Raw genomic sequence first — 23,316 nt, 5'->3', positions numbered from 1 at the left:
GGTGCCAAATATAGAACCATATATTTACACATATGCATACGTATATATGTTTGTATGTATGTATAATGTGTGGTTATAATGGGAAGAATATGCTCCATTACAGAAAATGGTGAAAGTGGCATTTGGGGAAATTGGATAAAGTACCTGATTTGGAGTCTTTAAATACGGATACAACATGACGTAGAAAATTAGTAAGCTGTTCAGCACTCTTTGAATTTTGATTTTTGGGTGTGATGTCTTCATGGCACCAAAGTGGACCAAATGCCCTTAAACAAAACATACAAAACGTTAAAAATATAACCACTTAAATATAATCATTTTGTATTTTAAAAACCACCTATGCAGTTGTAACTCCAAAGGTGCAATGTGATTTTCAAAGTTTAGTGATTAATGTGGGCGTAAATTTCAGTCTGGTAAAGCTTAAGAGCATACTCAAAATGGATCTAGCTAATTCACGGAGGCATATTTTTTCTTATGTTTTACTCACAAAATGAAAACCTCACAAAATTTACTCACAAAGTTAAAACCTCTCAATTCACCAGAACGGTGTTTATACAAAACAGGTGCTACATGTTTGTCAAATAAAATGATATAAAATGTTAATTAAAATACAGACTTAGACATTTGTATATTTTAGATTTGCAAAGATAATGCTTTTATCAGGATCATATCATTAGACTACCAAATACTGTAGAAATGAACCGAAGATGCGTCCTCTGTTATCTACTTGGTTTTCAACAGAAAGAACAGGATGGAGCCAGAGGTGAGAATTTCAGAAGAACACTCTTCCCAATGCAAGGTACTGACAGTGTTGAGTGGTGAGCACACTTTTCTTCCCCACAGACCATTCAGGTCTCTGAAATATCCTGGATGTAGTTACCATTAGGCCCCCCCTCCTTAGCTTCCTGTTCATTAAGTCCTGTATTGAGCTGTGAACTGCAAATACTCTGAATCATTAACTGAGGAAAGAAAATGCTCTTTTTTCATTTTTTGTATGAACTGATGCACTCCCGAGAGAAAGAAAGATCATGGGGGTATCAGATAACAACTATACAGACTAGACTTCTGGGATTAATGAGAAAGGATAGGGTCCCCTCCCCCTGATAGAGTCCCAGGTAAGCATGATTTTCTTGATGCAAATACTGCACCTCAGAGTGCTAGACATTCTGAAGCCTTACAAGCTAAATTGTTCAGTGGAAGAACCAGAAGAAGAGCTGAAAAGACAGGATTGCTTGCTTGCAGCTTTTCTTGATTTTGATTATTAGTTTGCTTCCTTTCCCATCATGCTTCCTATTGTTTCTGACTTCCATTTATAAATGGCTCTGGATGAGAAGAGCAGATAATGGTCCCCTCCGCAGCTGCTCCTGGGTCGACCATGGCTAATATATTTGGTTTCCAGAGGATGTTCTTTGCCAAGTCTCAGAACTCCCAGATCCCGGCAGCTCTAATAGGTGATTAAAGTCGTCCTCACCGTGGGACGCTACCGTGTCCTGTCTCCATCTGCTGCATTGTCTTTCTACACGAAACCTCCTGCCTGTCAACTGTTCCATCAGTGGGATCTCAGACTTCTGCCAGTATCTGCCTTGTACACAGACTCCAGCAGATGCAATTTAGAAGAGAAAAGAAGGCTTTGCTAAAATCACGGGCTCGCCTTTTCATCTGTCAAGTTCTAAAGTGATGTCACTTCCCCAAAAGACCAACCTAAAAACAGGCCTGTGTCCCCTGAGCCCTCACTACCTGGTCGTCAGAAACTCAATGAGCTTGTTCGCCTTCTCATCCGCTTCAGCGGTTGTGTCCACGTCTTCCACCTCCTGGGTCATCTGCGGGAGGTTCCCACTGCTGCCCCCCAGGCTGATGCTGGAGGACGTGGAACTGGAGCTTAGCCCCGAGTCTGGCACTGGGGATGACTGGTCCTCTCTCAGGAAGTCAAAGCCACCTGGTGGGACAAGAAGGTCAAGGTAGAATGTGCTAGGCAGGGTGCTTACCGAGGTTAGGAGGTGAGCATACAGGAGGGTGTAGTTATTTGAATCTCTTGGAGAAAACATTTGATTTCAACTATGGTTATGATGAAACGAGACTGACAGTTTTTCCTTGCTTGTAGAATAGTTGCACTGCTGTGTAAACCAGAGTGTACTGGGTAATAGGAGAGGGATCTGTTATTTTGTAGCCTGGTGTTTGAATTGATGCTTTCTGCAAAAGAAGTGGTGTATACGTGTGTGCGCGTGTGCACATGCGTCTGTGTGCACACACATGCATATGTGCACAGGCCGACAGACAGTTCCCCTATACATCTGGACCCAACTGTGCTGTTAGTAAATTATTCTTGGGTATTCGACCACTTAAATATGTGAAATGGTACCAGTGTTGAGGATACGAGCACCTAATAATAGATGTTATGTTTTGAGTAAATGTGCTTACAACTGTGAATATTATGTGGATATTGCTATGTTTTGATAAAGTATGTCTCGTAGTAGTCAAAGAAATACGGTATCAACGAATATTATGTTTGTTCCCCACCTCATATTTGATTATCATTCTACATCCCTGGGTGTTGCTGGTTTGAAAATGTAGATACGCCATCATCCCTTTTCTCCTACCTGATAATTGCAAAAAGTACATAGTTCTGGTGGTCTGAAGATACACTGAAACAGGAGAAGCCTTGGGCCTGAATATCATCTCTGCATTTGCTGTGCAATTTCAGGGAGTTTATATAATTTCTCTGCAGCTAACTTTCCTATTATAATAAGATAAAGACAATAATTTCTAGCACACAGGTTTTTTTAGCTTCGATTTTTTTTTTAGCTTGGATTTAAGAGCAACCGCAGTTGAAAGTAGGTGTTCAGTAAGAATTAATCAATGTTTATGAAAAGGAGACAATTTCCAAACCCTTTGTACTCGTATGCCACGTGTGCTACAGATTCAATCATTTTAGCTTCCACCGTTTGTCTTGCCTATGGTACGTTGTGTTTTGTTTTGTAAAGCCCCACTGTATGCCACAAGAGTGGTATAGTGAATGCAAAACTGATGTACTCAGAGATGTACAACTTAACGGGCATTGCAATGTTCTCAGTCTAAGACCATGTGCTTAATGGAATACATCCTTATCCTGGGGAATTAGGACAGCCAGAAGTCTTCAGATTCTTTTAATTCAACGTCTATAGTGAGGAGTTTTGTGTCACTGAGTGGCTGTCGATGGGTTCTTTTCAATTAAGTGCAGGTTGGTTTAAAATAAAGGGCTTAAACTGAGGTCAGTAGTCCTTATGTCTCAGACTTAGTAACGCAGTATTTGTTTCCCAGAGGAAAATCTTAGTGTCCGTCAAAGGACAAGACAGCACTGAGTACAAGTATTGAGTAAAAGGCACATCATCTTCAGGGTGATGAATAAAGTATACGGTGACATATGAAATGCCATACCATATCCAGCGCCAATGCAACGTACAAAATGTTCAGGAATGTTAGTTCGCTATCATTTTAAGGTATTTTAAATGTTCTGATTCTAAATGAAACCCACTGGTCAACTCTTTCGGGAAAGTTTTCATGAATAGCTGGACACAGACTCAAACATGACTCATCTAATGCTTTCTGTTCTTTTTTCTAAAAAGAACATTTTGGTTTCAAAACAGCCATGGTTCTTAGTAGACTTCCACCCGTGGTGCTTTCCAGGAAAAGCAGTCACTAAAAGGGTGAAAATTCCTTCAGGGGAACTAGAAGGTCCACAGCGATACACCTGGCACCTTGGCAATGACCTGCTCTCAAGGTGATGGGGGTGGTCACTGTCTTGGGCATTCCCATCCTTCAGTGTTTTAGACTGATGCTCTTGGCCGAAGGACATAATTTTCAATGTATCAGTAGGAACATATTTAATGAGAGCAGCAATCATAATAATAAGGAAACAGACATTTGAAAATATTCAGTACTGAAGGATTTTGAAAACCAAGTTAACATCAAGTGAAATGGTGCATATTTATTGTGCTCCTACTTGCTCACTCGGAAAGTTGTAGGGGGGTGGTGATCACGTTAGAGAAGTTAATTTGGGCTCCACAGATACCTTCAGTGATCTTCGTATTTGTGATTCTGTCTCAGGGTCTCTGCTATTCCTTCTTTTGTTACCTGTGTAGAGATACTCCGGTTGATAAGCCGGCTGAACTGTTAGAGTCTTAGCTTCACCCATCTCTCGAGTCTGCAGGAGCACAGAAGCAATAGCATGAAAATTGCTGTTGCAAGAGAGGGCAATCAAGAGGTGAAGAAGCAGTTTTTTGCTGTGTTCAAAGACTTCAGGCCGGTAATGGTCCAAACCTGGAACAAAAAGTGGAATCTCTTAGTATAAACAAGTTTTAAGCTCGTTTAGATTCCAGGGATAGTAAAGATTCCAAGTTACTCAGGAGGAACATGTTGAAAGAATGTTCAGTTTTCTTTGTTATTGTTTGTGTTACCAACATAAAGAAGTTGGGCTTAGGAAAAATGTCTTATTCCTTAAATCAAATGTTCTCATAAAATGCTGATAGATGGACTTTTCTTGACCTCTCAGTAGCTTTTGACATGGTTAGCATTCCTCCTTCCTGGGATGTTCTCTTCCCTGGGTCTCCCTGTTAACTGAAGGGATTCTAATTTTGTTCATCGCTCTCTAACTAAACTTCTGAGCCTCCCTGGCTTGTTCCTCTTCCCATTTTTATTTTACCATTTGGCTATTTTAAAATCTCAGTGCTTGGCCTGCTGCGCTCTGTCTTCTTTCTGTCTGTGTGCGGACAGTATCTCACGGCTTTAAATCGATCACATCTAGCCAAAGACCCTCAGAGAGGCCCAATATGTTTTGGGTATCTTTATAGATATAGCATTAGCGAGGTACCACTGTATAGTGCAGAAATAGGGCAATTTTAAGCAATGACCGATCAACTGAGATTGTAGAGCAGATGTCACATAGAAGCGATGAAAAATGGAAGAGACTAAATATTTCAGAACTGTGGAAAGCAGGACGTCAATGTAAAAGGAAAGCTCTCTGGATTGTGTCTGTAGGGTTTTGATCCCATAGTCCAGAATTCCTCTTCGATCCAGTCTTACCTAAGAAGACAGCATGGAGTAATAATGGTAGATGAAGAGTCCAATCTTCTCTCACACTGTGATCCACCACCATCTCAGTCATAAAAATTACAGCAATATTGCACCTAATCAATGACATGGTGAAATTAATGTAACTTCTGAAGAGGATGGAAACACACTGACAGATCATTAAGTCATAATTAAATACAGCTTTTGAGCCCTGCTGAAGAATTATGCGAGACGCTTATTCCAGGGAATGGAATTTATTTTCCAAAAAAGCACAGAATTCCACAGAAAGAAGAAACTTTTGCTGAGCTAATCACAAAATAGGGAGTCTTACTCGTTGCTAGGTAATAAGAGCTGAGGGAGGAAGAGGAGAAAAGGGCCCTCTTTTCCAGTTACTCACGATCTAAAAATCATCACAGAATGCACATCCACATCCAGATTACATCAAGAAAAACTTCTGAGTTACAAGGCAGCTTTGCACATTGGTTGCTAGTCAACCAAACGCTCCAAATGTGCTGAGAACTGCAATTAAAGTCACGCATAGTCCCTCTGATTTCAAAGGTCATTTCATTTGACAGGACCTGGAATGATCTCCCTCTTCTCATGGGAAGAAAAGTCCAGTCAGATCTAAGCAGTCACTTCCCACTACCCACAGATGCTACTTACCTGTGGAGGGGTCCCCGGGGAGTGATAGTCTCTGGGAGGTAGTCAACCAGGGGGGCCCAGCATCCTCCAGTACAAGGCATGGGTAAGGGCTGTGGCTGTTTGGTCTCTGTAATAGTCAACAGCCAGCCAGTATACGGAGAAATCGGGTCATCTATAGGGTGAGAAAGACAAGCGTGCATTATTTTTAGGGAGTGATGATTTTTGTCTTCCTTATTTGGTGTCTGTAGAAAGAATCTTACAAATTTAGGCTAGTAAAAATAACTCTCTAACCATCCCATTTGGTGAGTATGAATCATAGGATCAATGGGTTAGCATTACTTGATTAGATTTTTTAGTCCCTTTATGTTTTGATAAGCTAATATACAATTACGCAGTATAGATCAATGGGAAATACAGACATGCAAAAAGAAAACATTAAATCATTCTCGTCACTGTGAGAACTTGGGCTTTCTCCAGTCTTCCCCACTGCAGTAAAATGCAATTCCATGTTTCTAGTTTGCTCAGGACAGGAGCCTTAGAGCTATCTGTGACGTTTCTCTTACATCTCGCATCCAACTCATAATCATGATAATCATGATGAGGATAATAGTAATAATAAAAATAAGTACATTAGGAGCTAACACAGGGAATACCTACTTTGTACCAGGCACTTTTCTATGCGTTGTACATTATATTAATAATTAACAGCCCAGTAATGGGTACCTCTTACCCCTACTTGACAGAAGGGAAATAGAGGTTAGATAACTTGGCATCATATTCAGTGAGCTGTACCTTCAAAACATATCCAGAATAGGTCCACTTTTCACCATCTCCATCACTGCCAGGGTAAGGCACTATGTTCTCTCACATGGTTACTGCAATGGCTTCCCTACTGTTTCTCTGCTTCTGTCCTGGCCCCGCTACAGTCTGTTTTTCCACAGAGAAGCCAGAGCAGTCATTTTAAAATAGGAGTTCATTCATGTCTTTCTCTCTGCTTCACACTCTCCAGTGGCTCCCCTCTCCACTCAGAATGAAGTCCAAACTCTACACCATGGCCTTTAAGGCCTTACACGGTCTTCCTGCTGTTTCTCCCTTGGCTCATCTCCCACCACCAGCACCCTTGCCCACGCCACGCCAGTCATTTGGGCTTTCTTGCTGTTCTGTGATCACGCTCGGCACCACCCAGCTTCAGGGACTTCACCTCTAGCTTTCCTTTTGGCCGCAGAGCTGTCCTGGAGAGCCACGTGGTTCTCTCCTCCACTTCACACAAGCCTTCGCCCAAGCATCAATTTATTGCAGAGGATTTCCAGGAAATCCCCAATCATTTGAAATCCCCTCCGCCTCTCACCCTGCTTTAATTTTCCTTTCTGGCACAGATCACCCATTCCCCAGAACTGACTGCCTCCTCCAACTCTCAAACAAGCTGCATGACAGAGGACACTTTCTTTTGTTCGCTGCTGTTTCCCTAGTTCTGCGAACAGTATCTGACATGTGGCAGGGAATCAACAAGTATTTTTTGAATGAATGAACTTCCTCAACAATATCTTTAAAGTAAGCACAGCAACAAGTTTCAAAACAACCTACCCTCATACCTAAAGGAGCTAGAAAAAGAACGAACAAAACACAAATCCAGCAGAATGAAGGAAATAATAAAAATGAGAGCAGAAATAAATGATACAGCAACTAAAAATCGAAACAAACCAATAATAGAACATATCAACGAAACCAAGAGCCAGTTCTTCTAGGAGGTCAACAAAATTGATAAGCCTCTAGCCAGACTCATGATGGCGCTCTTTTTTTTATAATGCTCTCCATAGAGGCGGGTGGCATTCAAAGACGACATTTCCTCTTGGGGTCACGTGATATGAGCCAGGTACATGGCTTCAGACAAGCTGGCTCAATCTGGAGAGTTGTGGTGTATCCAAGAAGAACGATGTATTAGATCAGCTTTAGGCAATTTCTCCCAAATAAAGTTTTTCTTGGCTGCACTCTTGAAAGGCAGTGAGAGGTCACAGATTCGAGGCTGCTGGTCCCCTGTAGAAGGCTGGGCTCACCAGTTAGCAGAGCGGATGGACGGGGTGTCTTCCTACCGTGAAGACTGAGGCTCCCCACAAGGGCAGGTGCTCGGACACAGCCTCCTTCTGGGATGGCAGGGAAGGGAGTTTCCAGGGCAAGGCCAGGATTCACCTCAGAAAGCGACCGTTGGGTCTTACTAACGCACCAAAAATCGAGCAACTGGAACTCTATAAATTCTATGCCACGAAGCTAGGCCACAACAGTTTTAGTCCAGAAAAAAATGTAAAGCGGGTGTGACAGTTCCTCAACTCATCTCAGACCTCCGGGTAAACTACCTACAGGATGTTTCACTTTCAGCAAATTAACATCTTGAATAACCATCCAGGATAAGCTGGTTGCAAAATGTACTCCTAAGTAATCAGCTACTCTATAATGAAACTTAAAAGGAGAACAAAAATGGGGAGACTACCAAAGAATTAGGAAAAAAGAAACTTGTGATATTTCTGTTAGGAAAGTATATAATTTTCTTTGTTTCAATGATGTTCTCAGGTACACAGCCCATCAACAAAAATGTGTTGGATTTTTGGTGGTTGGATTAGGAGTAAGTTGGCCTGAAACTGGTTTTCTACAGTCAGGTCTAAACCACTAGGACTCAGCTGCTATCCAGCCTAACTAGATGTAGCCTTATTATGGAGACACATACACTAACATATGGCCTTGGAAAATAATCCAGGTATTTTAAGTAGCTCTAAAACAGCTTACATAATATTAATAGGAAGATCTTTATAGATCTAGGTCTAAATCAGTTTTCTGGTCCATTTTACTCAAGGTAGTATAGTTTGCCTGTTTTTGTTTTTGTTTTTAATAGAAAATACTTTTAAGAGGCTGCACATGGTCTTTCCATCTGGGTAAACCCAGATTATGAAGCCTCAGGCCACTAGGTCTCACCTGATTTCTCCTTACCCTTCCTATCTCTACTAATCCTTCCAGGAATTCAGGGAGAAAATAATCACCCTTAACATATACCAGATGGCTGGCCATAAGGTTTTCGAATTGAGCCTACCAATCTTTGTTTTTCTTGTAGCATAGGCTATATCCCTCATTGTGTAGCTAGAACCAAAAATACATCAGGGAGAACCCAGTTACCAAAGCCCTAAGGGTATTTGTCCCCTATTAGATGTGGTGCTACCCTCCAGACAGCCAGAGTCAAGGTCTATTACTTAAACACTTGGAAAAGGACCTTAATATGTTCTGGACTTTCTGTGATAAGGGAGGATCTGTTTGAGTAACTTCATTTCATTTTCTCTTATAATGAGTAATTTAAAATATAAACTCTCAGTTCCGTAACAACATGCCATGAATTGGAACTTCTTTGGTCAATAACCGTAATCATGTAAAGCATATTATTGACACATGACTCAAATGAATTCAAATTCTGTGCCAAAATTTTCCCATTAAAATGCTGTTTATGTAGGCAAAACAAATCTATAAAAAAACATTTCTAGGTGAAGTAGATGCCATTACGATAACATTAGACTTCTTTTTAACCCTTTACAACTATTCACAATGGTTTTGTTTTTCCCTTCACAAATACTTCATTACTTTTTCTTTTTGTCCCTAAAGCCAGTGGTCTGAGTTTATATAATGACATAATTATTATTATAATTATCCCCTGAAATTCACTATTTACATATTTTCAAAATAATTCTTTCTTTATTATAGTGATTCTATCAAATTCTATGTCCGGGAGCCAGAGCAAAGAGGCACACTTTAAAGGAATCAACTGCCAAAGAGCAATATTCCTGACTAACCGGTTAGCAGAGTGGGTGGAGGGGGTGTCTTCCTACTCTGAAGACTGAAGCTCCCCACAAGGGCAGGTGCTTGGACACCACCCACTTCTGGGATGTCAGGGAAGGGAGTTTCTGGGGGCAAGGTCAGGATTCGCCTCAGAAAGCGACTGTTGGGTCTTACTAATGCACCAAAAATTGAGCAACATAAATCCACAGTCATGGAGTGTTATGTTTTGTTAGGCTTGGCACATTCTGAGGGAGGGGGGTCAGGATTTGACTGCTTCACCTTTTTGATGCAATTTTTTTGTCCTCAAATTTGAAATATTGCACAGCAACCAGACTTTTCTTGTACCAACAACTCTCCATTTCTCAACTACTACTCTCCTCCTCTGTAAAATCTAGGCCCAACTAAAACTGATGGTCGGTGCTCGGGAGAGGCAAATATCCAGTGTTTGGATGGTACAGTCCCCTGATGGGACACAGGAAAAGGCGAAAATACAAACAGCTTTATCTTACCTCAATAAGCAGTTTTATATAGGGACATAGCTGAAACTTAACCTAAGTTAGAGGATGGTAACCATATATGGATTTTAGACATCCCTTCCATTGGTATTTTCAATGCTGGAGAATTGCCTGTCTGTGCATTAAGAAGCAGAGTAAGGACAGTTGAAATATTCTGTCATTGGAATTACTTAGCTCTTACCCAGTTGGCACATTTTCCATAGAAACAAAACAAATCAAAACAACAGCTACAAAGGTCCTATGAAGTGACTTAAAAAATGAACGTAATTCATGAAATACCATCACATTTACAATTTCCACCAAAACAGACAAATAAATCCCATCAGACAGTTTACTGATTCCCTCACCATACTGAAATGTCACAGGAAGTGTTCTTTGGTTCCAGAATTTCTGTAACTTGTGACCAAATGATACCCTTTACCTGCTCCGTACCCACAGAAGCTGTTCAGGGCTTAAACAAAATAAATGAATGCATTGACCTTTTTGGTTTTCCCACCTTCTCAGGGTACGAAGAGATTCCTGTGACAATTGTATCTCCCAGGTTAGTAATTTTCACTTGGCTACTGAGACTATGCCATTGAGAGACTCACGGTGAAAACCGATCCTCCCCTGGGTGAGCTGACGCACAGAGCTTAAAGGTCAAATGCTCTAAGATAGGTTGAAAAACTGAGCTGCGACATTTGTTCTCAAATGGACAATTTCTTACTAGCCTTTCCCCAGACGCATCACCAAGGACAAAACGCCAGGAATATAAAAGTACAGATTTGGGCTGTAGTTTGAGGTTTTCTGATTTTGAGTTGCCCACTGTGGAGTTTGTTTTTACTTTAAGATGCTGACTCTATGCTTACCTGCACAGTCGGATCACATGGTTACTTAATATTTATGGGTCCCTTTTTAGTCATTAGAACAAGAATAATCAAAACACTCATTTTCTACTCTCCAAATACATGCATTCCGTCTGAAACCCCACATCCTGCTGGTACTTACTTTTATCTTCATCATATGATCCTCCAGAGCTATTGCTGTATCTTGACTCTAGGCGGGTGTGGGCTCTGATGACGTTACTAAACCTTCAAATACAAGAACAACCATCAGAAATACTGACACGTGCGTGTATGTGCTGTTACTCGTAAACACATACTCGTAAACACATAGTGGTTGAGTTTTTGGCAGCAAGTTCCAATGACGCTTTTCCTAAAGAAATCCTGGAAAAATTGTACCCCTAACATTTTGTTTTTCTCGAGAGGGCCAGTAGTCACTCTTGCTCAGGAGCACAGGTTCAAGTCTCGATGAGATCAATATTTTCAGGCTAATATCTGAATTGAACTAGGAGATAGCATTTGGTTAGAAAGAAAATAGCAATGGCACTGAATAAATAGGAACCTCTTATTCACATGGTTGCCTGGCACATGGTAGGTGGTCAATACGTAATTGCTGATTAATTAAGTCAATGTAGATAGAATTGGAAATATAAAAAAGGGTCTCATAACAAATCTTGGGCTCCGTCAGCTTTACAGTATCCCTTAAAATGATGTGAAGGTTTTCAGGAAAAGGTCCCTGGTGAGGAAATAGGGTGGGTAGGGTTATACAACTTGTCAAGTGTCAACCACAGGAAGGCGGCAGTAGAAGGATGCTTCTAGTGCCATACTGTCTCTGAGCAGGAGAACAGGTGATTTTAGTACTGAGCTCTCCCTCACTAGCTCTGTGGCCTTGGCCAGGTCCCGTATCTCCTTAGGGACCCTATTTCCACACCTGCCAAAAAGGAAAAATAAATAGTTCACCCTTTATTTCACTGGAATTGTTGTGGGAATCAAAAGAAATAATGCAAGAATGTTTCCCAAGCCATGAGACATCTAACCACCAAGGTATTAATTATTATATTTCTACCTTGAATTTCTAGAATTCCTTCTCTCTTCAGGGCACCAAAGGCTTTCAAATCAATAGCGTTTTTATTATCCAAAGGCCTCTAATGTGGGGCAAGAGTGTGGCTGAGAAGAAGTGTTGATAAAGTGTTATGTCTATATTTATTTTATATAAAATGACATAAACAGGTTTTATCTACTTAATATACATGCTGCCAAAGCAAAGAATTAAGTCCATCTAAAAATATCTGGAAAATTCAAACCACAGCAGGTGTGTTCTCCTTCATTACTGACTGGGTGTTCTGCCTTAATTGACCACAGATCAGTGCTTTATTTCCCTCTAGAACACTGGGAAATTCAGGGCTATTGCTATCCTCCAGTGTATGGAGAAAAAGGCATGCTTTAGGAAAAAGTACTCGATGTTCCGTTTAGATGCCTGCCTTGTCCTGGGTATATAACCTCAGAAAGTTGCATCATTGATTTAGATTTACTGAACACAGTAATGTAACAGACAGTAATGACTCTGCTTTTATGCACTTCTTAAATGTATGCAGCAGATTTCTGACAGTCACCTTTCCCCCAGTAACTCTGTATTTCAAACATTATTGTCATAGCTATTGGGCTTTTGCTTTGTGAATCCATAAAACGGAACATCTAGGACATCTGCTCAGTCTGTCTACATCAGACCGAACTTACAAGATGAGTAAAGTGACAAGCCTATTACCTTCTGAAGGTGTTCTTTAATCACATTTGTGCTGATAAATGCAACATTAAAAATGGTGTATGCAGAGTCCAGATCTCATTCAGCAAAGAACAAAAGCAGAGTAATGAAAAAATTCCACATCTGGAGATTTCCACAGGACAGAGAGCTCAAGAACTATATATGGTATACGTTGGTTTTATAATCACGCTCTGGAGGGACCGGGCAGGAAGAATTATAGAATGGATGACAATCCTTCTCTTTCCCTTTGAGATACATCTAAAGGAGAGTTGGGCAGATGTTTTGAAGCTGAGGTGAACAAGAGCAGCAAGCCCCTTCCAGACTGTTCTTACTCTGGAGGAGACCAAAACCATAGTGCAGCAAAGCGTTAGCTTGACAAGAAAAAAAAATAAATAAATGAATAAAAAATAAAAAAATAAAAAGAGTAAAAACTGGCTCCTAAGTGTAAAATCTGTTATTTTCCTTTGCTTTCCTGGCTTAAAGAAAATAATTTTGGGTCCTGGCTTTAGAGGAATGTGAGGGATTAAGTAGACCAAATGGCCCTTTAATGTCAAAGGTACATGTCTTAAGAAATATATCACGAATATAGCTCCGATAAGAGAAAAACTAAAAGGACAAAATATTTTTCTAAATTTTATGCTGCTGACTTAGCTCAAATTAATACTTAGGTAATTTTTGGTAGATTATTAATCTCTATCCCTGTATCAACACAGATCACCAGAAATTTATGCATTTTGAAGTTTATTGCTTTGGTTCTCTATGAAAAACCCTTTCATGGAACTACAATTTTTTATTTATTTTTATTAAAAAAAAATTTTTTTTAACGTTTATTTATTTTTGAGACAGAGAGAGACAGAGCATGAACGGGGGAGGAACAGAGAGAGAGGGAGACACAGAATCAGAAGCAGGCTCCAGGCTCTGGGCCATCAGCCCAGAGCCCGACACGGGGCTCGAACTCACGGACCACGAGATCGTGACCTGAGCTGAAGTCGGATGCTCAACCGACTGAGCCACACAGGCGCCCCTACAATTTTTTTTTTTTTAAAGCACATTTAAAAAAAAATTTTTTTTTTTTGTTTAAAGCACATTTAAAAAAAATTTTTTTTTTGTTTATTTATTTTTGAGAGACAGAGAGAGATAGAGCACGAGCAGAGGAGGGGCAGAGAAAGAGGGAGACACCAAATCTGATGCAGGTTCAAGGTTCTGAGCTGTCAGCACAGAGCCTGACGTGGGCCTGGAACTCACGGACTGCGAAATCATGACCTGAGCCCATGTTGGACGCTTAACCGACTGAGCCACCCAGGCGCCCCTCATGGAAGTAAAAATTTAAAAAATAAGCTTTTATTAAGGGTTGATGCATTGAAAATACTTACGGAGTTTGGTTCTGCATATTTGACAAACTGCTATGAGCAGCAATTTTAATAAAAATATATTTTCACTTTGTTGATTAAAAAAAACACCTACATGATAAAATCCTCCTTTGAATTTAGGGTAGTTTCTGTTAGTAGCTTCCAATGAATCATTTTTGCTTATTTTTACACACTGCAAGTTATAAAATTCACCGTACTTTTCTTTTTTACTTTGGCTATTGAAGAACTCAAGGTTAGGTTAGTATTAGCTTTTAGTATTTGTCCTTCATGAGGACTTTTGACACAACTATCTTACTCTCTTCTTAGCTTGGCTCTTACTGTATTGCCCTTGCGTTAACGGTACCATAACCTATCTGAACTTTTTGTTAGTACAATAATAGTATTAAGTATTTCTGAAAGACATCAAAGGACCACTAATCTACCTGTAAAAAACATGGCATCAGGCCTGTTTCTTTGCAGAACTCCATGGGGCCCCCTGGAGCCCAACAATGTATTTTGGTGACTAGGACCCCCAGGGGTTGGGTAACACAGCACCTTGGTCAGTATTTCTGAGCAATTATGTCTATAGACTCTTTGTCTACAAGGACTGTAAAGAAAAGGGTAAGTAATTGTCTTCTGTAATGGGGTTAGGAAGAGGGAGGCAGAAAGAGGGGCTAAATGGAGTTTGGACAGCTTATCTTTGGGGCTGTGAGATTTCTCCAGTTTTCATTCACATACCGACTAAACATTAAAAAATCCCTACTATGTGCAGCACAGTAGGATAGCAGGATAGCACAGTAGGATATCCAATGAGGATAGCAATGTGTATAAGAGATATATGGTCTCTGTTTTCCAAGAATTAAAATCGAGTGGTTGAGACAAGCATGTGTACAAGTACCTATAAATCAGCATGACAGGGTCGACAAGGAAGGAAAGGTATTAAGAAGACGCATGAGAAATGCGATATTTTAGGCTGAGGGCACAGTCTATTTTCATGGAAAAGAGAATTCATTAGAGAAATAGTGCAGGTGGAGTATTATATGATCAATGGAATGGTGGTGGCCTTTGGGAGAAAATATTCATATATGTATGATCACATATATATGAATATATATAAAAATGATCAATAAATCTATACATGAATAGATACAGCATTAGGAAAAAAGTAGATATATATGAATACGTATAAAAAGTGTGGGTACCTAACTACATCAGGCTTTCCAATGGCCAACAGAGATACAGTGTGGGAGGAGGAAAGCAAGAGCTAAAGAGAAAGCTTCTATTAGAGGTGTTGCCTGGTCTCAATATTACAGAGATGACTAGCTTAATTTCAAGAGCCACCACTAAAAACTTGCGCAGGACACTCAGGAATCCAAAGGGGCTTCTGTAGTTAGATGTTGATAGACATGCATCACCTTTCCACCCTAAATAAAATTAAGACGGAAAATTCAGTCCAGACGATAAATGATAAAGAATGTTACACTCCAACTAGAAAGTAGAAATTTCTTTAGAGAGATAATGTGATTATTTACCATGAGGAAGTTTTCCAAAGAAGGTACTAACAAATATAGATTAAAAACGTGTTAATTAATAATCTCGTATTGTCACTGATGTATGGAGTATGAAAACTTTCATAAAAAACCTATTTCTGAGAGGGAAAGAAAGAAAGAAAGAAAGAAAGAAAGAAAGAAAGAAAGAAAGAAAGAAGAAAGAAAGAAAGAAAGAAAGAAAGAAAGAAAGAAAGAAAGGCTTATATTAGAGATCTTTAAAGGATGAGGTCTATGATCATGAGCCACTGGGTTTGGGCGTTTAGCCTGAAGGAAAGTTCATATGGATAAGCATCTGAAGGCAGTGCAGCAACCCAGTCATGAACATACTGAGGAATCTGAGGAGGCCTGAAATGGAAATGAGCCTTCAGAACTCCAGACGCAGTCAGTCTTAGGTCATCGTCTTCCACCTGCAGCCCCTGCTGTATTCTTTTTTAAAAATTGTTTTTTAATGTTTATTTATTTTTTGAGAAACAGAGACAGGGTGCGAGCAGGGGTGGGGTGGGGGCAGAGGGAGAGGGAGACACAAATCTGAAGCAGGCTCCAGGCTCCTAGCTGTCAGCACAGAGCCCGACCCGGGGCTCGAACTCACAGACCGTGAGATCATGACCTGAGAGGAAGCCAGTTGCTCAACTGACTGAACCACCCAGGCGCCCACCCCCGCTGTATTCTTGTGCACAGGATGAAATCCTGAGGACCATCATGAAGCATCTGAAAGCATTATGGGCTAAGTGGATTATTTTCATTATCTGATCTATTAAATTATCTCCAACCTGAATTTGTGAGCCTCTCTTCCTTGTTACTAATTTCTTAAGTGAAAGGGCTCCCTGGTAGTTTTCACTAGAAAATGCCCAGGCTGAGGAGTTTTCAACACCATGAGAATCATCCTAATTTTTATTTTTCAATTTGAGTCCTTTTTATTTCTTTTTGTTTCTCTGCTCCTCACAATTAACCACAGGAAATAGTGATGCAGATTTTATGAATTTATGAGTAGCTTCTAGGCACGGTAAAGGGGCAAGAGAAATATCATTAAAGAGTTAATGTAAAGGGAATAGAGGCTTCTTCTAGCAGGAAAAGGCGCTGTTGTTGGCTAGCCAAATGGGACAATGTAAAGGTGAAATAAAAATGATGATGCTTTATAAGACTCGCCTCAAGACAACTGCTCAATCTCTAAGCAATCATTCCCCAATCAGATTTGAAAATTTCACGTGGAAATTCCCTCTAATTCCAGATGGTCTGTGCCCACTAGCCGAACAACCAGTGGTTTGCAGTAACCCCTGCGGTAAGTGGGATTCAGCCAGCAGAATGACATCCCTCTTAATCTTTGTCTTCTCTGGCTTTTCTCAGGGAGAAGGCATTATCTTTAGAGATATCAGAGCAGAATTGGAGTCAGTTTGTGTTTCTAAAGGCAAAGAAGAATTTGTGTGTGTGTGATTTATGCAACACAACAAACTCTTACAGGTGCTTTTGTATAGACTGTTGCTGAAAGTTATACTACCTTAAGCCAAATTTGTGTACCAACCTCTCATCAGATTCTTTCAATATCTTGCTCTCCTCGGCATCTGGGAAACTGTCCTGGCCGGCCACCACTGTGTTGCTGCTGGAGGTGGTTCCTGCAGGTAGGATAAGAAGAAAGACACTTAGGGGAAAAGAAATGTAGGGGGGGAGGGTTGAGCCCAGGTCTCAAGTAATTACAGTGCAGGATTTCCTATAAAATCTCATGTTTGAAAGATTCCTTACATCTTCTGTACAATCTCAGACATTCTAAACAACCTTCCAAGCCCACACCACTGAAATGGGAGAATCCCAGACATCTGTTACGGTCAAACCAAATTCCTTAGCTCTCTGATAAAGTGAGGCTACAACATTCTTGAAACCCTTTCTTCCTGACCACTTAGGTAATGAGCTTATTTATAGCGGCTGGCCCTGCTGCTGGCTGCTTTCACATTTCTGGGGCCGGGAGTTATTAAACTAACGTTAGTGAAGCAAGTCCAAGTACCTAGAGTTTCTGATCCCTGGGCTACTGCTTCTCGGTGAGAACACATTCTGGCAGCAGGTGCAGGGCAAACAGAGGGCAAAAGAGACCAAGGGACTAGAGAAATTTGAAGGCAGTTATGATATTAGGAAAATCAAAGGGAAGCCGGCTTCAAGGAACTTGAGGAGGGTGTTATCTGTTTCATAAAATGAGGCTGAGAAGCCAATTTATTAGAAGTGATAATACTGCTGAGGGAGCATTTGAGCTAATCCTGGGAGGTTATTGGCCAAGAAAATTCCACGGACATAAGAAGGAAGGTCCAGAAATGAGATTCCCAAGGGACTGCTGTGCCCTGCCTGGAATCAGTCTGAAGTGCAAAGCTCTGTGGCTTACCAAGTCCCTGACTGATGGTCATCCTTACAAATGGATTTCATTAAACTCACGATGCTCTTAGGAGTCTCAGCTATTCTTTAAAAAAAAAAAAAAAAACTTTTTTTTTTTTAACATTTATTTATTTTTGAGAGACAGAGGGAGACAGAGCATGAGAGGGCAGAGAGAGAGGGAGACCCAGAATCTGAAGCAGGCTCCAGGCTCTGAGCTGTCAGCACAGAGCCCAACGTGGGGTTTGAACTCAGGAACCACAAGATCACGATCTGAGCTGAAGTCAGATGCTTAACCGACTGAGCCACCCAGGCACCCCAGGAGTCTCAGCTATTCTTAAGCCATCTCTTAAACGAAAGTTTAAACAGGAATAAGAAAAAGCAATACACACACACACACACACACACACACACACTCTCTCTCTCTCTCCTTTCCATTCAGTGTTCCGGGTAAAGGAAAATCCAGGGATCCAAGACAGGATGTCCACCCAGCTGCCCTTCCCCTACCAGAGGCTGCTGCAGAGGCCTTGCTGCTGGCCGCAAAGCGGTAGAACGGCGGGTTGTCACAGTGCTGGACGATGGGATTCACGGGCTCCGTCTGTTGCAGCTCAAAGAGAAGCTCTTCCATGGTTTGAATGGTGTTGTTACGGCACAAGTATATTGCCACCTTTTTGATCTGAGAAGAAACATGGGACACGGGATGTTTTCCAGAGCCTCGCCCGCAAGAATGCTAGACTGTAAGCTGTTCCCTTCCATGAATGCATCATCCCCAGAGCTACCATGCTGAGAGCTCAACTTCATGGTCTCCCAGCATGAATCGGAGTGTCTGCATTAAAATTCGCCTCCCGGGGCGCCTGGGTGGCGCAGTCGGTTAAGCATCCGACTTCAGCCAGGTCACAATCTCGCGGTCCGTGAGTTCGAGCCCCGCGTCGGGCTCTGGGCTGATGGCTCAGAGCCTGGAGCCTGTTTCCGATTCTGTGTCTCCCTCTCTCTCTGCCCCTCCCCTGTTCATCCTCTGTCTCTCTCTGTCCCAAAAATAAATAAACGTTGAAAAAAAAATTAAAAAAAAAAAAGAAAAAAAATAAAATTCGCCTCCCTTTACATGCATGTCTGACAGGAGTGCATGTCAAAGACTTTCCCTTCCCTGATGGCCGAGTTTACACAAGCTACTTTTGGGGCACATGAATTCTCCCTAAACTGAAACCTTGCATGTAAAGCCTTATCTAGAAAGCATTTTATTTATACAAACCATGGGGAAAAACGGCTAGTGATTTTTGTTTAGACAAGGAGTCCAGTCCCTTGCTATTCTCTTCTTCCCTAGAAACTAATGAGTTTTGGTTGTTGGTATGGTTTTAAATTTAAAAACTAACTCTGGATTAAAGCTCTGTCTGATTGTAGCCCTCATTGTCAAACCTGAGGCCGGATGTTGGTGTGGCTTCGAAACAACGGGCAGCCAGAAAATCTCTCAGAAAAACAACCAGCACACAAATGCCAGTTGAGTTACGGTTTTAAAAATGCTGTTGTTTTGGGGCGCCTGGGTGGTCAGTTGGTTAAGCGTCCAACTTCGGCTCAGGTCATGATCTCGCGGTTCGTAAGTTCGAGCCCCGTGTTGGGCTCTGCGCTGACAGCTCAGAGCCTGGAGCCTGCTTTGGATTCTGTGTCTCCCTCTCTCTCTGCCCCTCCTCTGCTTGTACTCTGTCTCTCTCAGTCTTAAAAATAAACAAAACATTAAAAAAATTTTAAAAAATGCTGTCCTTTTATTGACCATATCATCTTTAAATACAAACACTAAATATTACATATCTCCGGAAGATTTCTCTCTGCCTATTTCTCTCCTCCCACCTACATTTGAAGAGAAACACCTGGAAACTCAAGATTTAAGAGCCTCAAGATGTACACACAAAACATCTTTATGAGTAATAACATGATGCTTTACTGAGTTTCTCTTAGGTGGTGGGTCTAATTTTTATAGAAGGTAGCTTTCAGTAACTGTTAGGAAAATATCCACCGCTTAATTCATACATTTCTGCGTCCAAAGGCTTAGAAAGAGGATGACAGAGGGGTCACTGAGACACTGACTGTCGCCTGCTTCTCGGGGGACAGAAGGAAACTTTTATGTAATACCTAGATGAGCTCCTAGGAGATTAGCATGACTGACAGAAGTTGACCTTCCCATTTTACTCGGTGCAAAGAGCACAGTCCCACTGGCAGGTGCAAATACAATGGACAGGAGCAATGACTCCAAGGGTGAGGGACGCTTACGTAGGGCAAGAGAAGCGTGTCACTGCTCACACCACACAGGCTGATCAGGAACTGCAGGGTGATCCTCAGGTTGTTGGTCCATTTCTCGTTGTTGGCTAAAGCATTCCAAGCATTTTCCATTTCTGGTCCAGGAACTTCGTCTCCATACTAGAACAAACAAGATAAAAGCCGGCCCAGGAGACGTGGGGGAAAAAAAATGTCAGGAGGCAGAATGTTTGAGGAAAAGTTGTTATAAGGGTCATGGCCATCTCGAAATCCTAAGGAGGGGGAGACGTGGCCACTCCTCAGCAAGATGCCATCTTCCAGCCATTTATAATGCACATACTTGTTCTCATGATTTCTAGTATGTTAGCATTATCATTTGTATTTATATTATTACTTTTAAAAATTGTGGGAAAATGCACATAACGTACGTGTTTAAGCATACAGTCCGGTGACATGGAGCACCTTCACCCCCGTCCATGCCCTATTTGTGTGACTTTTCACAATAAGTGCCACTTGCCCCGAGTTGGGAGCACAAGGCTTGATTAACCCGCGGGTTTTCCTGGATGACAGAGCCGTGTTACTGAGGCCCGTTTCCTCTGAGTTTACCTTGGCCGTCATGTACATGAGGTTATTCAGGACCAGTGACGTAGCTTCCGGGGAGCCCCAGCCACTCCCTCTCAGCCCGTGTGAAGTGGGCACTTCTCCTTCCCGGTCCTTGACGTCATCGTCTGGGCTGCTGGGGCTTGATCCCGGGAGGAGGAGCCTGCTGTCCACCAGCTCGATGTTGTGCAGCCAGGGCAGCAGGTAGGTGAGCATGATCTGACGCCCGTTTGGGTGTGTCGTGGGAAATCGCTGGCTTACCTCTGGAGAGAGTGGCAGTGACCAAGGGCCACATGTTATCTCATCAAAATAAATATAGATCTTAACACCAACCGACAGATCGGACGGTGACTTCAGTTTACAAAGCATTTTCACGTATACAGCAGCTCCTCCAGGCCACAAGATCTTACAACTGAGGCTCGCCCTCAAGCCTCTCGCCCCTGGTGCTCTGCGGAGGCTCGTGGGAGCGCACAGGAGGGAAAGCCTGGGCTTGGTCAAAGTGGACTGGGGTGGAAGGCCTCATGACTTCACACCCACTGCTACGGACGACGTGTATCAGAGCGCACAAAACAAGGGGCTCGGAATCAGAAGGACACGTGATGAGGTCCCAGCGGCTCCACATTACCAGCTGCATGAAATTCTGTGTTAGTTATTTAACCTCTCTGTTCCTCAGCTTCCTCATCTATACAATGGGACCACATAGATGGTTTGGATCCAATCCCATGGTCTTTTATATATTAAAAGATATAAGGTATAGTATATGCTCGACACAGTGCTGGTCATCTAGGAGGCTCTTAATAAACCGTGGCTAGGATTCTTATAACAATTATTGTCTTTCCACTATACCAATATTTTACCAGGTGTCTTCTATGAACTCTTAGCTGTAAAAGCGAGAACGAAGCCAGCGCGTGGACTCATGTTTGTGGCATCTACTTGAAAACTGCCAACTGTGTGGAAGCTGTGTGCTCAGTGTCACACTTCATTTTATGAAATAAATGATTCAAAATGGTAAAATGGTGCACCCAGTCCAGTGATTTCAGCACTATTTTCTCTGAGAGCATTTTGCACTGTTTCACTGCCAGTAGCATTTAATTTTACGACCTGAATAAGCTTTCTCCGGAAATAAAAGCACAGCATTACCTATCTGCTGCAAGCTGCTTGCCATCTTTTATTTCTAACATCTAGAGAAGAAACGGTTTGATCCTAAGGGAAATTTGCGAGCATGGTCTGATGCACTTGTTATTATCCAGTGTGGCACGTAATCTCATTTGGAGAGTTTTTGGCTGCTAAACAATAGAACAACACAGATGCCAGGAATTAAACCAAGATAATCCACTAGATCCCTGAGACGGTAGCTTTAATTGATTTGGCCCTTTTTCCAAAAATTGTAATTTTTCTATTGTGAACACTACGAATATATTTAATGCTGTGCCGCAATAATCAGGGTGAACAGTTATGTTTTACATTGCTTAAAATTTCAAAATTTACTTAATTTCGAAACTTTACAGATGTGACAACTGATATCATGAACTTGTCTGACACATAGTCAGATCCTTAGAAAACTGGAACATGTATCTATTCAACATACTGGGCCTTTTCTAGGTCAAGCCACTGTGCTAGGCACTATGGAGCCAGCAAGGATTCAAGATTCAGTTCCTGTCCCCGAAGAGGAGGCTCTGAGACAGGTGGCTCTGGAGCAAGGTAGAAAGTGACAAATGACACAGAAAGGAACAAACAAGAGTGCTATAGGGGTTCAGCGGAGAAAAAGGACTTCTGGCTACAAAGATTCACTTGCATGGCAAAAAAACTACAGGGAAGACCTTGGATTGCGAGTAACTTGCTCTGTGAGTGTTCTGCAAGACAAGCAAACATCTCTAATAAATTTTAACTCAATAAATGAGCGACGTCTTGCAATATGAGTCGTACATGATGCCGAATGGCACATGATCACAACTGAGCCAATGGTTCTCCTAATTTGCTTTGATATACAAGTGCTTTGGATTACAAGCATGTTTCTGGAATGATTTATGCCCGCAAACCAAGGTTTTATTGTATTTTAACTTGACTAGAAAGGACTGAGACTTTGGAGAGGAATAAATCCTTCCAGTGGGAGGGACAACTGCTATTAAGAATACTTGTCGTCTTTTAACAGTGGTAAAGAAACCTATTGTCTTTTTTTGTAGCCATGATTAGCTTCTAACACATCACATCATTTGCTTATTTATGATGTTTATTGCATCTTGTCTGTCAGACATAAGGTCAGATGGGGGTGTGGGGGGGGGAAGTCTGTCTAAAGTATCCCACACACCTAGATCAGGGCCAGGATTGTAGAGATCTTTCTAAAGGGAAAAGAGGATGAAAAAATGCCATAGACATGGAAACAACTCCCATTCACCCCTCCAGAAACAAACTTAAAAAATGTGAGACGATGTTAGCGGGCTGCTATGTACATTTTCCGGCTTCTTTGGGAGGGCCCTGAGCAACTTGCCTGGCTACTTACAAGGAATTAACTCATCTGAAATTACAGGCAATAAAAATCTCACCATGGGGTTTTCAGTAGTAAAAACAGTAAAAGTGAGAGCTAGAAATCTCTGTAACCTCCTTATTTTTCCACATTAT

General features: G+C 41.5%; 1 protein-coding gene across 8 annotated transcripts in view; it reads right to left on the bottom strand.

The window, feature by feature from the left end:
• The window catches only part of FRY (FRY microtubule binding protein), a 441,627-nt gene that overhangs the window by 63,852 nt on the left and 354,459 nt on the right, over positions 1-23,316 (bottom strand). For all 8 annotated transcript variants that reach the window (XM_053214058.1, XM_053214062.1, XM_027064642.2 and 5 more), the window contains 10 exons: positions 20,704-20,960; positions 20,113-20,259; positions 18,358-18,526; positions 17,018-17,108; positions 11,004-11,086; positions 5,710-5,860; positions 5,059-5,162; positions 4,111-4,296; positions 1,738-1,936; positions 145-266 (listed from right to left, as the gene is read on the bottom strand). In XM_053214058.1, coding sequence (XP_053070033.1) covers positions 145-266; positions 1,738-1,936; positions 4,111-4,296; positions 5,059-5,162; positions 5,710-5,860; positions 11,004-11,086; positions 17,018-17,108; positions 18,358-18,526; positions 20,113-20,259; positions 20,704-20,960 — 1,509 coding nt within the window. The remainder of the gene's footprint in view (positions 1-144; positions 267-1,737; positions 1,937-4,110; positions 4,297-5,058; positions 5,163-5,709; positions 5,861-11,003; positions 11,087-17,017; positions 17,109-18,357; positions 18,527-20,112; positions 20,260-20,703; positions 20,961-23,316) is intronic.

The sequence above is a fragment of the Acinonyx jubatus genome, chromosome A1 (assembly GCF_027475565.1).
Source record: "Acinonyx jubatus isolate Ajub_Pintada_27869175 chromosome A1, VMU_Ajub_asm_v1.0, whole genome shotgun sequence".
NCBI classification, from domain to species: Eukaryota; Metazoa; Chordata; class Mammalia; order Carnivora; family Felidae; genus Acinonyx; species Acinonyx jubatus.
The sequence above is the reverse complement of the archived record's forward strand: the minus strand, read 5'-3'. Positions and strand labels throughout refer to the sequence as shown.